The sequence below is a fragment of the Choloepus didactylus genome, chromosome 8 (assembly GCF_015220235.1).
Source record: "Choloepus didactylus isolate mChoDid1 chromosome 8, mChoDid1.pri, whole genome shotgun sequence".
NCBI lineage: Eukaryota > Metazoa > Chordata > Mammalia > Pilosa > Megalonychidae > Choloepus > Choloepus didactylus.
In genome coordinates this window covers 32,780,066-32,798,793 of record NC_051314.1, presented here as the reverse complement: position 1 = coordinate 32,798,793, position 18,728 = coordinate 32,780,066, and the positions used below count along the sequence as shown (strand labels likewise).

The 18,728-nt window shown below is 37.3% G+C and overlaps 1 protein-coding gene across 10 annotated transcripts in view; it reads left to right on the top strand.

Annotated features, from left to right (window-relative positions):
* Window positions 1–18,728, top strand: part of CFAP54 (cilia and flagella associated protein 54) — a 429,497-nt gene that overhangs the window by 239,643 nt on the left and 171,126 nt on the right. For all 10 annotated transcript variants that reach the window (XM_037846937.1, XM_037846939.1, XM_037846934.1 and 7 more), the window contains 6 exons: window positions 1,448–1,642; window positions 3,335–3,422; window positions 3,722–3,931; window positions 10,111–10,177; window positions 12,219–12,401; window positions 14,860–14,946. In XM_037846937.1, coding sequence (XP_037702865.1) covers window positions 1,448–1,642; window positions 3,335–3,422; window positions 3,722–3,931; window positions 10,111–10,177; window positions 12,219–12,401; window positions 14,860–14,946 — 830 coding nt within the window. The remainder of the gene's footprint in view (window positions 1–1,447; window positions 1,643–3,334; window positions 3,423–3,721; window positions 3,932–10,110; window positions 10,178–12,218; window positions 12,402–14,859; window positions 14,947–18,728) is intronic.

Sequence of the window (18,728 nt, the reverse complement as noted above, 5' to 3'; positions counted from 1 at the left end):
TTCTGGAAGGAAACCAGCACTGAAGAAAACAGAGCTGAGAGAGAATACAAGAATCAGTGATCTGATGATTGTGGTTGTTTATGAAGTGCAAACAGAAGGATATGTCTGACTCAAATATCTGCCATCTCAGCATTGCTTAGATTTAGGAGTCACTGACTGAATGCAAAGTAAATTTGTCCTCCAAGAAGAGGCAATAATCTTTGAATTTTGCAGATCACTTATATGATTCACAGAACTAGCCTGAAATTTCTTGCAGTGGATCTCCTGGCCATGTGATGGTATATTTCATTCTCTTTCACGAAATTGTCCCAGTTGATGACATAAATCTGGAATTAGAATTGAGAAGTGTCCTGAATGAATACATACTTCAATTCTTGAGAATAATTTAATTGACCACCAGTGCTCTCGCCACCTTGCACATTGAGTAATGATTAGCATTAGTCATTTAATGATATACTTTTGTATGAATAAAATTGGTTAGACTTTTTTTTTTTGAGAGCTGATTTTGTAGTACTTTCAGGATTTTTGAATAAGAATTCATGCTCTCATACTCATAAAGATTTCCCAGCAAGTGACCTAAAGTGTTTAAACTTGCCCTCAGTAATTTTTGCAGCAATTTAAGGGTACTATCACCAGGTGGAGCAGAGCCATTATTTATTCAGTGACTTTTTTATTTTGGACAGGGTTTCATGAAAGTCCTGAGTCTGTGATCTAAGACTCATTTGTAAATGTGTATTAAAAAGCCTCTTTAGTATAATAACTAACTTAAATTATGTATTTTTAATTAAACTATTCCTTAGAGACAACACTTCTTTAGAGCTATATTTAAAAGGAAATATTCTTTCTAAGAATGATTTACGCCAAGTCACTATGAATTTCACCTGGTGCCAAACTACTCTCGGCAGTTTATCCCCAGGCTGTAAACTTCAAAAATCCATCTTAACTTCTCTCTCCTCTGCTTTTGTCTACTTTCCTAGAGTATTTTCTCTTCTTCTCTCTGTGTTCTCTGATCTTAAAAACTTTTTTCTTTTTCAGGTCAGAACTACCTATGTTTTGCTTCTATCTCTGAGGTCTCTGCCCCAGGGGCAAGCTAACATTTTACTGTTGGAAGCTATTAAAAAAAGGCAAACCCAGACTATGGAGCTTCCACCAATTCTCAAGAGAAGCAAAGCATTATCTCAACATTTACTTTTTGGCTGACTGCCCCTCTGTAGAAGTGTATGAAATAACATGGGTATAAAGCCCATCCACACACTGCTGGGCTCTTGAGAAATGATCTTAACTAAGTTTGAAGGAACCATGCCCCTTAAACTGCAAATAAGCCTCAGTTATAGAACAAATAATTCCTTCCTTTCCTTTTTCATTTTCTCTACCCTTTTCTCTCCCCACCAACTTCCCTTCTTTCTCCATTTAACATTTCTTCCTTAATTTTTTTTCATGAATTTAGGAGACAGAGGAGGAATAAACAATTCAAAATTTATTTCTGGAAGGGTGGACTTTTGCCTGGGAACTGAGGAGATGCATTTGCCAACACCCCCTGACCTTTCTCAGGAGCACTTCCGAGTTTTTAGCTCGGTGGAGAAAAGCAAACTTCCTTATTCACAACTTGGACTTGTAATTTCTTCTTATTATAAAACTATTGGTAAGATTCATTAATTATGTATTCATTTTCAGTATGATCTTCCACGTGGATACTGAGATTGCATTTGGTCCCAAAAAGTTTTCTTTAAAAGTAGGATGAAAGCGCTTGAAAATAGAATTCATTCAACATACCCTTGTAGGAAGTGCAGAGCAGTGTGAAGATGGAAGAGGCTTTCAGCCCCCTCTGCCACTCACTTTCTCAGCCTGGCTGCCACCATTGCTAGCGTCTACGCCATGCTCTGTCCATCCCCCTCTGATGCTAACTGTGTGCCTTTTGAGGGGATGTAGCCACTGTCACTTTCTTTGCCCTGCCCCAGCTGATCCCATTTTTCTTGTCCTCCTGATTGATTTGGCTTTTCTATCAGTTCAGCAGTATATATTCAACCCCTATTACAGAACCAATTTACCCTTTTTTTTAAAAAAAAAAAAAACAGATATTTTGTGTTTCCCTTTATTAACCTGAATTAAAATTTATAATCAGTATACCCTTCCTGTGCACATCGTTTCTAGAAAATCATTATAGAGCTCTAAATATACAATAAAGGAGAAAAAAATGAAGCTAGCTTGTGATAAAAGGATCTATATGGTAGTATGTAAATGCTCAGGCACTAGAAGGCCTGGTGAGGTGGTCAGATGCTTCCATTCTGCTTGTAGGACCACTATGAATGTGCTAGAGATGCAGACTGGTAAAGGTGGTACAGGTGTATTGTATTGGTGACTCAACCGCTGTCAGCATTGCTGAATTTTCTAAAGTGCTAAATAACTCTTGGTAAAGTCTGAACAAAATAAGGTACTACAGTGGTTGCATTTCTGGGAAATTCAGGGCTTTTCAAAATCACCCACAGAAAACCCTTTTAGGTGTAAAAGAGTTAAAAGCCTCTTGAATAATTAGAACCAGGTTTCTCACCTTCTTCACAGGCCATCCAGTGACTCTGGGCTTCCCCTCAGACATAACAGGAGCGACCCATTGTGAAAACCAACAAAACCCTTCCTCAGATTTCTAAAATACCCTCTAGGAGACAGCACTGCCCTCATTAAAAACCACTGCCATGTTGGTCAGAGTTTTTGGTTACACATCCCCAAGTGCTTGCATTTGTTAGAAAACCAAAATAAAGTCAGGCAATATAAAAGATATGCTTTTCTGTGTTCAGTTGAAAGGAAGAAATCTGATATGCTCTGACCCCTCACTTTCCTGCTCAAAAACAAACCCTTGGAGGCTTCCCATCTGCTTCCAGATGGCATCCGCATTTCCCCAACTGGCGTTCAGAGGCCCCATAATCTGACCACTACCCCCCTCTTCAGATTTATCTTCCAGTTCACCCTCTCATGTAAACCACACTCCAGCCACCCTCATCATTACCATATGTACACAGCCCTCTCCCCATTTCACACCTTTTCTGAATTTCTCTTCTTCACTGTCTCTACCTACCTGACTCTTATTTCACTCTCTCCTGAAACCTCCTTGTTTCTTATCTATTAAGCACAATCTCTTCCTCCTTCAGGTTCTTAGAAAACATCTGCCCTCTCTCTGTTTATATATATATAGTGTGACATTTGAAGGCACTATAAGCTTGCAGTTTCCTTATTACTATCTACACAGTTAAGGAATAATGCAGTTTAAATATTCTTGCAAATATAAAGGGAATATTTTTCAGGAACTGACATTTGTTCTTTTACTTGATTAAAAATACAGATGTTCTCCAAGCCAGCAATCAAAGAAGTCTCAAAGTTCAGGCATTGCATGAACTTGGAAGTCTGCTTGTCTTTGCAGAAAAGAAAAGGTAGACTTTTAAGAGTTGGTAGAACAACGATAAATTTGTTTTTGTTTGAAAAAATTTTAATTATGGTAGAAAATATCGATTCATAAATTGTAGTTATAAGTAGTACTACATTGCTTCATTTTATTCATCCAGTGCTATCTGAGAGAAATTGTTACTTTATGAGAAATGAACAGTATTCATTTATTCTCTAATGTTTTAATTAAAATATTTCTTGTGTGGATTTGTTTTCTCTTTTGGAAGAGAGATGTGATAACACAGGTCTCGTAAACCTACTGCCTGATAGCATGTTTCTGTTTTAGGGCTGCTTTTAAGTGTTGGTGTCAAGCCCTTGATGACATATTCAGAAAAGAAGATGCTCTACATACATGGAAGGAGTTTGGCCCTTCCCTCACTAATACTGCTGACAGTTACTCACCTCCAGGTTCCAAAGACTACAGTGAGGAATTTCTGTCTAACGTTGGTATTTGGGGATGTTTGCAAGGAGCAGTCATATCAGCAAAGATAGCACAGTGAGTGTGACAATGGAATGAAATGCATAATAACATAGCACCTTCCCTTTGTGGGCCCCCACCTAGGGCCATGAAGAGAGCCATGTACTTAGAGACAATGAATATTTGGATAGTTATGTCCATATCATAAAGACATGAACACAGGGTAACGCAGTTTACTTATTAAATTTATTGTCAACTGCCATCTCCCCTTCCTACAACACCTCCATCCCCACTGAAGGTGAGCCCCACACGGGCACAGGTCTTTGTTTTGTTCACTCATGCATCCCAAGTGCCTAGCATGAAGTTGGCATTCAGTAACTATTTGCTGAACAAAGGAATGAATGAATGAACAGGTGGTATAGAGGCGAGATTAACAGTGTGGAGGAAGGCAGAATTGGGCTTAATTTAAGAGCTTCCCACTAACTTGCGACCCTCTACAAATTACTCAATCTCTCTGAACCTCAGTGTCCTTGTCTGTAAACCAAGGTGGTGAGAATTATATTACAAAATGTGTTAGTTTCCTATGGCTGCTGTAACAAATTACCACAAATTTAGTTGCTTAAAACAACATAAATTTATTACCTTGTAGTTCAGGAAGTCAGAAGTCCTAAAGTCATGGTTGTCAACAGCACCATGCTTCACACAGAGGCTTTAGGGAAGAATCTGTTTCCTTGACTTTTCTAGTTTCTAGAGGCTGCCACCTCACTGTTGGCTCATGGTTCTCTCCTCCATCTTCAAGGCTAAAAGCATAGTATCTTTTTTTTTTAAATTATATTTTGAAATAAATTCAAACTTACAGGAACAGTTGCAAAAACAATACAAACCCCATACACAGAACTCCAGCATACCCCAACCCCCTTCCCCCAATACCCCAATCCACCAATTTTAACATCCTGTCACATCACCATTTCTTTCTTTCCCTCCCTCCCTCCTTTCCTCCCTATCTGTCATCCATCATCTATCGCTCTGTCTTCTGAACATATGAGAGCAAGCTGCACGTATCCTTGAACAGCAATATAATTCACATGTACGTTTCCCATGAACAATCAAATTAAGCGCAGCTAAGAAATTCAAGAAATTCAACATTGATGCAAAGCTCACGTTCTATATTTCCTTTTTTTTTTTTATGTCCCAACTGGGTTCCTTTGAGCCTCCTCTCCTCCATCCTCAGATCCCATCCAGGATCATCCTTGCTTTTAATTGTCATTGTCCATTTAGACTTTGTTTTTTCAATTGTGGAAACATATATACAGCCTAAATCTTCCCATTCCACCCCCTCTCTAGCATTCCATTAGTGGGATTAATCACATTTAGAATGTTGCAATGCCATTGCCTTCCCACCATCCATTACTAGAAATTTCCGTTCACCCCAAACAGAAACCCTACACTCATTTCTTAACTCCCCATTGCCCCTTCCCCCACTTCTTGTAACCCATACTCTACTTTTCGTCTCTATGGTCATATTCCTTGATACTTTCTTTGTGTTTACCGTGGGGCTTTAATTTAACATCTGAAATCTATAACAATCTTGTTTTTCTGTCATACCAACTTAACTTCAATTGGACACATAAACTATATTCCTATACTCCGCCATTCCCCCACCTTTATGTAGTTCTTGTCAAAAATTACATATTTTACATTGAGTCCAAAACCACTGATTTATCATTACCGTTTATGTATTTTCGATCCTGTAGGAAGTAAATAGTGGAGTTACAAATCAAAAATACAGTAGTATTGGTATTTATATTTACCATGTGTTCTATACTGGAAATCTTTATTTCTTCCTGTGGTTTCAGTCAATTGTTTAGTGTCCCTTCCTTTCAGCCTGCACAGTTCCCTTTAGCATTTCTTATAGGACTGCTCTACTGGTGATAAAGTCCCTCAGCTTTTGATTATCCGGGAATGTTTTCATCTCCCCCTCATTTTTACCCTCCAGGTGTTTGTGAATTTTCTAAGTCTCTGATGGTTATTGACTTCTATTTGTATTCCATTGTGGTCAGAGAATGTGCTTTGAATAAATTTAATTTTTTTAAATTTATTGAGGCTTGTTTTATGTCCCAGCATATAGTCTATTCTGGAGAAAGATCCGTGATCACTAGAGAAGAATGTGTGTCCTGGTGATTTGGGATGTAATGTTCTGTATATGTCTGTTAAATTTCTCTCTCTCTCTCTCTCCTTTCTTTGTTTCTCTGTCGGTAGGGCTCCTTTAGTATCTGAAGTAGGGCAGGTCTTTTATTAGCAAAATTTCTCAGCATTTGTTTGTCTGTGAAAAATTTAAGCTCTCCCTCAAATTTGAAGGAGAGTTTTTCTGGATAAAGTATTCTTGGTTGGAAATGTTTCTCTCTCAGAATTTTAAATACGTCATGCCACTGCCTTCTCACCTCACTGGTGGCTGCTGAGTAGTTACTACTTAGTCTTATGTTGTTTCCTTTGAATGTGGTGAATTGCTTTTCTCTTGCTGCTCCTTCTCTTCAGTATTTGAGAGTCTGATCAGAATATGTCTCGGAGTGGGTTTATTTGGATTTATTCTATTTGGAGTTTGCTGGGCATTTATGCTTTGTGTATTTATATTGTGTAGAAGGTTTGGGAAGTTTTCCCCAACAATTTCTTTGAATACTCTTTCTAGACCTTTACCCCTCTCTTCCCCTTCTGGGACACCAATGAGTCTTAAATTTGGACGTTTTGTTTTATCATATCCCTGAGATCCATTTTTATTTTTTCGATTTTTTCCCCATTCTTTGTTTTGTTCTTTCATTTTCTGTTCTGTGGTCCTCAAAGATGCTGAGTCGTTGTTCAGCTTCCTATATAGTCTTGTACTATGAGTATCCAGAATCTTTTTAATTTGGTCAACAGTTTCTTTTATTTCCATAAGATCTTCTATTTTTTTATTTACTCTTGCAACTTCTTTATGCTCTTCTAGGGTCTTCTTCATGTCCTTTATATCCTGTGCCCTGCTCTTCTTCATGTCCTTTATATCCTGTGCCATGCTCTCATTGTTTGTCTTTAGTTCTTTGATTAATTACTCCAAGTACTGTGTATCCTCTGATCTTTTGATTTGGGTGTTTGGGTTTGGGTTATCTGTATTGTCTGGTTTTATCATATGCTTTAAAATTTTCTGTTGTTTTTGGCCTCTTGGCATTTGCTTTACTTGATAGGTTTCTTTCAGGATATGAAAAACACCAATCTCTAATTTGTCAGACTACAGTTTGGTGGCATACACTTTCTCTAACTAACCAGCAGATGGCGCCCGTGAGTCACCTATTCCCTTCAAGTCAGTTCTCTCCATCTTTGTCTTTGTGGTATGTGGGGGTCTGATTCTTGTGGGGTTCAATTGGTGCACTGAGTTTGGGTGTGTTGTTGGTGCTGTCTGCCCTGAATGTGGGGCATGTTTCTGAGTGGTTAGTGAGGCAGGTCAGCTTTGGTAATCAAACCTCCCAGGTGTTCCTGGAGAGTTAAGGCTGTTCCAAGAGTCTAAACCTTCATTTCAATCTCATCACAGATTGTCTCTGCTGCTGACCCACAAGTCCTTGGTATTGGTGTAGGGTCCCTGGGATTTCTGAGCGGGTCCCCCTTTCCAGCCGTGTTCTTCCAGAACCTCTTCTGAGGGAAGGCTGTGCCATGTCACAAGTGCACGCCAGCCATCCAGGGAAGCCCTGGGCTGCCGGGCCGTGCAGGGACGTTCCCAGCCTGCTGTAAAGATGGCTGAATGGGGCATGTTAATTTCCCCCTTTTCGCGCAGCTCTGCCTTCCCAGCTCTGGGACAATTAGCTGTGGGTTCACTAAAGGCCACTGTCCATGGCTGATATTGTGGCATGTGTGCGGTTTTGCGGTAAACACTCCCTGTCACAGTGGTACCCTTGGCACGACTCTGGGCTGTGGCTCTGGCCCCGGGCACAAGCATCCCCAGCCTGCCAGGAAGATGACTGCAAGGGGCATGGTTTCTTTCTCCTTTTGGCTCCCCTCTGCCCTCCTGGCTCCACGACAATTAGCAGCGGGTGCAGGAGGGGCTATCTTCCACCCCAGATATTGAGGCGTTCGCAAGATCCACTCCTGCCGTGCTTCACTGCGTGGTTCTTGCCACCGTATTCACAGCCACTCCCAGGTTTTTTTTTTAAAAAAGAACTAGTCTGTCTCCAAACGCCAACCCATGGTTTCCCCACACCGCAGTGCAGCTGCCAGACTTTCAGCTGGCTCATTCACTCGTTTCAGAATTCAGACTTCCGGTTTCACCAAATGCACGGTCCTTGTGGATTTAGCAGACCTTGACTGGCTGGTGCATCGCTGGAACTGGTGTTCTGGGTCACTTTCTGGTTTTTATCTAGTATTTTTCATGGAGGTGTTTTTTTCCCTGTCTCACCTAGCTGCCATCTTAGGTTCTCCAAAAAGCATAGTATCTTAAATCTCTTTCTCTCTGATCTCTGCTTCTGTCCTCACATCTTTTCCGATTCTGACTCTTCTGCCTCCCTCTTATGAGGCCCCTTGGGATTACACTGGGCCCACCTAGAAAATTCAAGATGCTCTCCCCATCTCAAGGTCTTTAATTAATCACATCTGCAAGGTCCTTTATGCCATGTACGGTAACATGTTCATAGGTTCTGGGGTTTAGGATCTGGATATCTTTGGGGAGCCATTATTTAGCCTACCACATATAACATGTGAAAGCCAATCACAATGCCTTATTCATAGTTAGCACTCATAAGTAGTTTAAATAAGTGAGAAATTGTGGCTGTATGGAGGGAGTAGATACACAGGTTTCCTTCACCTGCTTTTTAGTTCTCCTACAGGATATGGTGGGCAAAAACCTGCATAATATTTTGAGCTATAGAGCAAACTAAAACAAAAATTTTCCTAGTTAGTAATTACATTGCTGTTTTCTCATCTGTAATGAACAGAATAAATAAATGTTTTCAGAAAATTAACACCTTTGGGCAGGGAAGTAAGAAATTACTGCTTTAAAAGTATTAAACATTGAGGATTTTTTTAACCTCATCAAATTGTTTTTTTTTTTTCACTCCTGGGAAGGAACTCATCCTTACACACACACACACCATGTCTGAGCTTATTACTTAGTAGAACTTGGCAGCAAAGAATAGAAATACTGAGGAAGCCTGAGGAACGTTCACAGCTTGGAAAAGAACAGTTATAGCATTCCTGCCAGGGGGCACCTCAGCTCTCTGAACCTCTGAAGTCATTACCTAGTGATTTTTAGCCAATAGAAAATCATTTCCTGGTTACCCAGCTGGAAGTCTGACTTCCACAGGATATGTGATTCTACAAAGCCTTCTGGCTGTCTTTGTAGACACCCTGAATTGAAGAAACTCTTCTCCTCACTGCTCAGAAAGGCAAAAAACCACACTCTAATAGCATGCAGAGAAGCTGAACTCAGATAGATATTGTTATTAATACAATGAAACTGACTGGTTCTAACTAATTAAGATTTAGGAGAAGATAATGTGGTTTATAATTGCATATGTGAGTTTCAAGGCTTTTAAACAGAAAACTCATGTTCTTCTAAAGGAAGTGTAGGAGCATTACTTTGGTCTTGGTGGAGAGACTTAATGTTGTCAGTAGTTCCATAATATACTCTTAGTGAGAAAATACATTGGTTCAGTCTTTGTGGGGTATTATTTAACAGTACTCATCAAAAGCCTTAAAATTGTACATCCTTTTTACCAAAAAATTCCATGTCTAGGGATTTGTCCAGTGGAACTAATAGGACAAGTACTTAAAAAACATTGTAGGTGCAACAATGTTTACCTCAGCTTTGGAAAAAAACAAAATAGAGATTAATATTTTTGTATTATGGTACATCCATATGATAAAATATTAAAGTTCTTTATAATAATATTGTAGCTCTTTATGCCCATGAATAGAAAATTGTGTTTATAGAATAGTATTTATTAAAAAATTCTGGTTTTGATGTGCATATGTGTGTGTATGTATGTAGAACTACTATAGAAAACATCTAGAAGGGAATTGTCTGAAATATTATCAATAATCTTTATGGGGTAGGATTATAGGTGCTTTTTCATTTTCTTCTTTATATTTTTCTGTGTTCTAGATCTTGTATGAGTATGTAGCACTTCCAGAATCATACAAATTATTTTAATTTTGGAAAACTCGTGAGTTTCTAGACATATTTATATAAAAATATTTTTGGAAAATTGTCTACCAATCAATTTCTTTTTCTTATTTAGATTCATTAAAACATTGGATGTTAAAAAGAGAACCAACTGTTGCATTTTGTCTGCATTACTCTTTCAGGTAACTTTGATTATGTATGTTGTTCTCTAGTCAGCACGGCCATTCATTTGATCGGTAAAAAGGTGTAGTAGTTTGTCTGTTTCATAAAACTCACAGGTAGGAAAACACCGTGAACCAGGATTAAATAAAATGGCTGACATAGGTTATCTCATCTCTAAAAAAGTTTTGCCTATTTGCATGATGTGAGATATGTCCTATAATGAAAACAAGAAATAACTTGAAGACTCCAGGAGTGGCGTGTTTGTAGTTCTCAGGCTTTTGGTTTGACTTCACTGAAGAAAGGCACTTTTTTTTTTTTTTCTGAAATAGAAGACTTTTCAGGAATCTGGGATGTAGCCATGGGCCTTTGCCATCTACAAAAGGTTCTGTTTACTTTGAAGGAGGAACATCCTTGTTCTGTGTATCAGAGGAGTTTGACTAGCTTATGAATCTGGAAATAGATCAGTTCTTTGGGAAGTCTTCTCCGAATGTAAGGCCGGACTTTTCTGTTTTCTTGTGTTCCGTACACCTTTTTTCCTGTGCTTCAAAGGGAAGAGGTAGTGGAGGCCGGGTACACAGGGAATGATAATCAGGCTCTGACTCCTCAGAAAGTGTTCTCTACTCTCAGATACTTCTTGTTCTTGAAGGTAATCCTGTTTATGTTTTAGAAAAGAATTGACTTAAAAATATTTAACTGTCTACTTAATGTAGTCATAATTTCTTAGGAATACTACACCTAAAATAAAAATGAGCTCATGCAATTCACTTCAAAAACCTGTTAATTCTTTTTGTGATTTTAAAGCAAATTTGTGAAATGAAAAATTTGAGCAGTTACATACTTTTTTTTTAAGCATAGGATATATAATAGCTTTAATAAGCAATCTAATTATTGGTATGAAGTTTCTGTTTGGGGTGATGGAAAGGTTTTGGTAATGGACGGTGGTGATGGTGGCACAACATTGTGAATGGAATTAACAGCACTGAATCGTATAATCAAAAGTAGATAAAATAGGAAATTTTAGTTTGTAGATATGTTACCAGAATAAAAAGAGAAAAAAATAAAAATAAATATGTACAACACAAAGAGAGAACCCAAAGGTGAACTGTGGATGTAGATAATAGTATAATTATAATAGTGTTGTTTCATCAATTGTAATAAAGTCACCACACTAATGCAAAATGTTAATAATACAGAAAACTGTATATGTGTGTGTGAGGTATATATATGTACTATCTGCATGATTTTTCTGTAAAACTACAACAGCTCTAATTTTAAAAGGAGGAAATTTTAAAAATAAGCCGTTTAATTGAGAGACACATTAAAGTAATTTTATAATGCTTTTGTCATGAAGAAGTACTTATTGTTTAAGATAACATAAGAAACCCTCCTTATATAAAATTTGGTTTTGTGTATTTATCTTGTTTCTAGTACAATGTATTTTTTCTAGTACAGTACTGATGACATCAATTACCCAGGAAATATTAGTAAAATTAAACAGTTAAGAATTTCAGACATAACTCTGCCTAATTTACAATTCTTCTGAAATAAGTTGTCTTCTCTCTTATACTAATAGCTTGGTATAGTGGAAAGAACATAGACTTTTTAGATAAATGGATATGACTTTGAATTTTCTTTCTGCCAACATTGGCTGTGTGATCTTGGATATGTTAGTTTTAAAAGCCTCAGTGATATCATTTGTGGGATAATAAGGCTTAGCTTCTAGGGATGGGTTAAATGAGGATTAAATGAGATAATGTTTATGAAGAACCTATCAACAGTGCCCAATTCACCCTCAACAGGTGAAAATATAATAATTTCTTCTGAAAATAGTAAGTATCCAACTACCATGGAATACAAAAGGCATACTTTGCATGGAATACAAAATACATAAGTGATAAATGCATTTGGAACCTATAATGATGATAATAGTAATGATAAGTACAATTTATTACAGGGTATAGTGTAGTAGACATGCTAGTAATCCATGCACTTTTTTTGTTGTTGTTCCAGTGTTGCAAGTGCAATTTGATAGCTCTTCACTTCACTGTTTTTCATTTTCAGGGTTTGCTTAGAACTACCCTCCCACATCCCAAAACTCAACGTTGTTATGCTCAGTATGAAATTACTCAGCTTCTCCCAGGCATCGAACTCTTCTCAGATAGATATAGAGCTGACATTTGCTCTGTAGTTGCAAGTCTGTATTATGTTATACGTGAACTGCATTTTGCTAAGCAAAATCTAATGGTAAGTAATTTGCAAAATCAATTAATCTTCGCTTATTATGGTATTTTGCTCCACTTACCTTACACTTTTCCAAATTTGCTAATATTCTTTTGGTCATTTCTTGTCTAACTTTTAAATGAAATAAAATATATTAATCAATATTATTACTTTGACACAATTGTTCGCATTGCATTTGGGTACAAAAGCAATGCCTATTTGATTTTGTTCTTCTTTTTTCATTTTTACTCTGTTATTTTATCTTTTTGTTCTTAAGACTGTTGGTGAAATTGATTAGAATGTGTCAATTATCTCACAAGAGTTTAGAACACACATAACTCAGTCCATATCAATACCAGAACTATGAGAGTATTTCTTAATTGAGATAAGTTTATCTTTGTGTCTCTTATCTTTGACCTATTGAGGTCAAAGAAAACAACAGATTATAGCTGTGAAATAAAACGTGGATATTTATTAAAGTCCTAAGAAAGTCAAAGACCCAAATAAAACTCTCTTACCCTTTGGGGAAGAGAAATCACATTATATATTATAATTTGAAGTTGATTGTATTTTAAAAATACATCAGTATGTTTTAAAAACTGTTGGGCATTTTTATTTTCCTCCTTTACCTTATTTTTCCTTTTTTCCTCCTTTACCTTATTTTTCCTTTTTCCTTTTTTTGCCTTTATGCCATTTCCTCTATTTTATTTATCTTTTTTCTTTACTTTTGCATCTTAATGTCTGTTCTTTCTCTTTTTTCTGCTTCTCTTCCTTTTCCTCCATATTTTTCATACCTACTTCTCTTTTTGCACAGTTTTTTTTTTTTTTTTTTTTTTTTCCCCTATCCTCTTGGCATGTTTGTTCTTCTAAATTCAACTCTTTATATTGAAAATGTTTCTGGCCCTGATACAAGTTGTAAATTACAAAGTTTTGGGTCAAAAGCGAAGAGGTTGATAAATGCTTTTAAAACTTGTAAAATTTGGCAGATTTGGCAAGAAATTATTTGTCAGAAAAAAATAAAACGGTGATCCTCTTGTTGCTAAGAGGATGCATTTCTGAATTTAGAAAGTGGTTCTATCCCCTGGGTAGCTTTTAGCTGTCTAGCCATGGTCATATATAATACATATCCTTGCATTGGAAAGGAAATGAGAGGTTTTTCTTCTAAATCTTAAAAAATTAAGAAAGTTTTCTGAATAATTGAGCAATCACCAGAAATAAAAAATAGTGTATTTTTATTTCTCCCTTAAAAAAAAGATACTGAATCTCAAAGGTAATCACCAACTCTTAATGTTTTGTACCACATTAATTGTAGAAAAAGCTATTCTGTTATGTTTGTAGTGCATAATTGTAGAAAATGTAGTGTTCGAAATCATTTTTGGCCAGTTCTAATCCTTTCGATTGCCATTAACAGCTGCCAGTTGACTGACAATTAGAGCTTCCGTAGCTGAACTTGCAAGATATATAAACATTCCCTTTTGTATTACATTAACCTTTTCCTGAAGAAACTCAGTGACTAAGGAGACTTCTACCATATATAAAATTTGCTATGGGACCCAGAGTACTGTAGAGCCATGGGAAATAGTTTGCTAAATAGTGGGGAACTCAATCCCCCTTCTCGCCTCAGCTCCCCTTGGCAGGGCAGATGCAGCTGTAGGAAATGAACTTTAAGTTTGAGTTGAGATCAGGTACCCTGCAAGCAGATGTCTTGGAAACTGTTCTCCCAACACTTTTCTCTATAGTGGCTAGATTAATTGAAAACCTGATAGCCACAAGGCCTCACATATATTCATGATACTTCAAGAACACTTGAGCTTTGGGGTTAATGTTAGAAATGTAAAAATATTATGGGAAGATTAACTTGGGTTTTTAGTCAGTAGAAGGTATGCCCTGTGAAGGTGGGGACTTGTTAGGCTTTGTTCTCATTCAATAGTGCCTGACACATAGTAGGCATGTCATAAATATTTTGTATTGATTGAGAAATCCTGACTGAAGACAAATAGCAGCTGACATTGAGATAAAAAAATAGGAACTACTCAGGGGGACGTGGATGTGAGTTCCTTTGCTTCAAATTTTGCATTTATTTGATAGCTCATAGCTATATATTTTCTATAGGGTCTATATTATTCATACATATATGCTGAATTAATTTTTTCAAGGAAGATAGTTAATTGGATTTTTACTTTTCCTTGCTTAAAGATGAAAGAGTTGTGAAACTTAGGACTTGGGTACCAAATGGTATCTGCTCAGAACTGTAGGTCCCTTATAGCATCTTAAAATTCTGATAAAATTATGAAGCATATGCTGGGCAGATCATTTCACTTATACCAAACAGTAGAGTCTCCTTGCATGGAAAATCAATCATGGCTTTACATAACATATCCTACATTTAATAGTTGGCTAAATTAGATTATTAGGTTATAAATGTGATAAAATGTTTTTTTTTTTAATTTTTTTATTTTAAAGAATGTGTTTCTCCTTGTAGGTTCTGCCTCTCCTTGCATTATACCAATACTTTGTTTCTGGGATTTGCCAAGATCTAGTCAGAAGCCTAGAAGCAAGAATCCTCAAGGTTATCTCATAAGCTTTTAAGACATTTGATATTCTCTAACTTTAAAGGATATCCTCATGCATTAATTTGGATCTAATATTAATAACAGTAAACTGCTAATAACATGGTATTGTGATATAATGGTATAAAATAACTTACCTATTATCATATTAAAGTATGAAAGTTAGAAAATTTTAGATCATTTTAGGCTCGTACAGTGAAGCAAGGAATAGCTAATTCTGGAGACAAGGCTCATCCACATCAGTCAGCCTGGAAATCACCACTTCTGAGAGGCATACTAATTGGTGGAGACCAAGCAGTCAGTTTTTTGAAGGTTCTGTGAATTTATTGCTCAGGATCTTTCTGTATGTCATGATATACAAGAATCTTTCAATGCATAGGGAATTGAATGAGCAAAAGAGACAGCACTAGATTACAATTAATTGTGTAACCCAGAAGTTAGCTGAGGTTCTCTGCCTTCAAAATTTAGGTGCAATTCGCTTGAATCCTGTGCAGGGTGGGAACCTCCTACCACCTGCCATTCTCTCAGCCCACTTTTCTAGCCACCTAAGATTGCAAGTTCTATTGAATTTGTTTTGTTCATAGATTATCTAAACATCCAGAAAATTTGTTCACTGTTCTGCATCATTCCAACTCCTTCAACCCTAGTCCGTATTTTACACATACTCACTCACTCACTCACACATAAACATGTACAACATATTCATCTACGGTCTTTATTTCTATAGTGAACATCACTGAAATTTGGGATGAAAAGGAAATTTAAATTTGAGGCAAAATACACAGTTTAAAACAGAATATTTGACATGTTCAAGCTTAACATATTCCTTATGTCTTCCGTTCCATGGCTAAATCAGCTGTGTGTTGGTAAATGTTTCACAACTGGTTGTCAAAAAAGTACAGAAAAACCCTGATTTGTAGCATTGCCAATTTCAGTTGTGTAAATATTCCCACTATGACTAACTTTAAACTACTAACTGGATATCACTGAACATGGATTTAGGACAGGATGTGCAAAATTGGCTCTTGCAGTTCAATGTGAGTGACCTACAGCACACTGTCTTAACTCTTCTTCACTTTTTTTTTGAAATACCCTCTATTTCTTTTCCCAAATCCTTTCCATTTTCCAATGAGGGAAAATTAAAGTTCCCTTTGAACTGCTTTCTCCGTCTTGGCCCAGCCCTTCATCCTATGTTTTCAGACCCCAAAAGTCCATTGTGTTATATATCAAAGTAATGATAATGCTTTCCCTGGGAAGTATTCTGGTGCTAACTGTTAGGATAATATATTTTAACCCTGGAGTAAATAAATAGTTAGTTATTAGCCATGAAAATTTCTGGATCACCCTCTCTAAATAACTGCACTCTTAAATGTTCTGTTGGTTTGGAATTTCAATAACACTCTTTTTAAAAAACTGCCTGTAATATTTCTCTCTTTCCTTTTTAAACAGCTCTCTCTTTAAGATTGCAAAATTCATGAGGAAGGGCCTATGTCTTATTCATCTTTTAATCCCTTATGGTGTCTAGAGTAACAAAATCACATAGTTAATGTTCGGTAATTATTGATTTTCAAATCGACAGGCTTTTATCACATGCATACTGTTCTAGTTTGCTAATGCTGCTGGAATGCAAAACATCAGAGATAGATTGGCTTTTATAAAAGGGGGTTTATTTGGTTACACAGTTACAGTCTTAAGGCCATAAAGTGTCCAAGGTAACACATCAGCAATCGGGTACCTTCACTGGAGGATGGCCAATGGTGTCCGGAAAACCTCTGTTAGCTGGGAAGGCACATGGCTTGCGTCTGCTCCAAAGTTCTGGTTTCAAAATGGTTTTCTCCCAGGACATTGCTCTCTAGGCTGCAGTTCCTCAAAAATGTCACTCTTAATTGCACTTGGGATATTTGTCCTCTCTTAGCTTCTCTGGAGCAAGAGTCTGCTTTCGACTGTCTTCAAACTGTCTCTCATCTGCAGCTCCTGTGCTTTCTTCAAAGTGTTCCTCTTGGCTCTAGTAGCTTGCTCCTTCTGTCTGATCTTGTATAGTGTGCCAGTAATTTAATTCAGACCCACCCTGAATGGGCAGGCCAACAGCTCCATGGAAATTATCCAATCAGAGTCATCACCCACAGCTGGGTGGAGCGCATCTCCACAGAAACACTCAAAGAATTACAATCTAATCAACACTGATAACATCTGCCCACACAAGATTACATCAAAGATAATGGCATTTGGGGGACAGAATATATTCAAACTGGCACACCTACTGTGCATAGTTTCCTTAGTGCTTAGCGGGATTTCCTCTAAAAGGTACTTGGTAAATATTTATCGATTTAACTTTAAAACAACATTCACTGAGTACCTCTTATATAAAGCACTTGTGTTAGTAACTAGGAATACAAAGAAATGAAATGCATGGTCTTTGCTGATAAGGAAGTAAAACTGGGAAGAGAGACTGGCTTATATAGATGATAATATGTTCCTCACCTGGCACTTGATCATTTCCAAATGGGTAGGATGAGCTAAGTCTCCAGGAGTTCAAAGGAGGGAGAAATGGCTTTGAGTCTTGAAGTTTCTCTAAATAGATAAGATTTAAACTGGGAAAATGTAGAATGAGCAGAGCAGGACAGAGGAGGAAGAAAACATTCTCAATAAGACAAGTGTGAAAGGTACAGAGGTGAGAAAGTATTGAATTAGGGGCAAGAGTGGGACAGTGAATGGAGTGGAGTTTTTGAGTGGGGAGGTTGCAGAAGACAACATGAGAATACCAGGGTCCTGTGATGTGGAGGGTCTTCAAGTCCAAACTGAGGGGACACATGATGTGGAGTCTGGGCAGTGATAGAAGTTGGAGATTGTGAAATCAGACTTGGGCTACTGGTTTAGCCTGGTCTGTCGTCTAAGAAACATGCAAACACCACAATGATCATTAATAGCATGTCAGGAGGAGATCCAGAAAGGTATCGAAAGACAATATCCAGAACAAAGTTTTTGGTTAGATGCCTATCTTTAATTGAATTATCGGTAGTTTGTAGCTTTTTTTTTTTTTTTTCCTTTTTTTTTGTGTCCAAGAGTAGCTTAAAGCCAGGGAGAACTGTGACTCTATTCTGTAGCCTTATGTGGCAGTGGGGCTGGGGGTGGGGTGGGAGGTGAGGGGCGATTTACTTATAGAATTTTGATCAGGAGAATGACATGATCTGAAGTATCTGGTAACAGCATAGGGATCAGAGTAAGATAGAAAATGGGATATTACTGGCATAGTAGGACTGAAAAACTGGACCAGGGTTTTAACAGAAGCAATGACAAAGGGCAAGTGATGGATCATAACAGAGAAAGGAATAATAGCTTGTGTGAGCAGAGTTTGCCTGACCTTTCTGAAGTAAACTGGGGTCAGTGAGTGGGAAGAGAAAAAGTCACAGTCAGGAAATAGCAAACAATGAAGCTTTCTGACAAATCAAACAGCAATAGATCATGCTGTTAAGTTTCTATAGTGCACTGGAGTCTTTCAGGGAAAGCTTTAAGACCTCTTTATGATCAGCTGGTCTGGTTTCACTTTAGAACCGCCAACATCTTGAAAGATTTATTACTTTCAACACATCAAACGTTCCTAGGAAGAGTACTGACAGTTCTGTATTTGTCTGAGTGAAGGGTTGATTTGCAGGTAGTTCTCTTTGCCATCGGCTTGTTTTTGTTCACAGTGTTGGTCACTTCTGAAAATATATGGCCATTATTATCATCATTGCTTTTTCAAATGGTTGGATTAGTATGGTAAATTGAAACCAGGAGACAT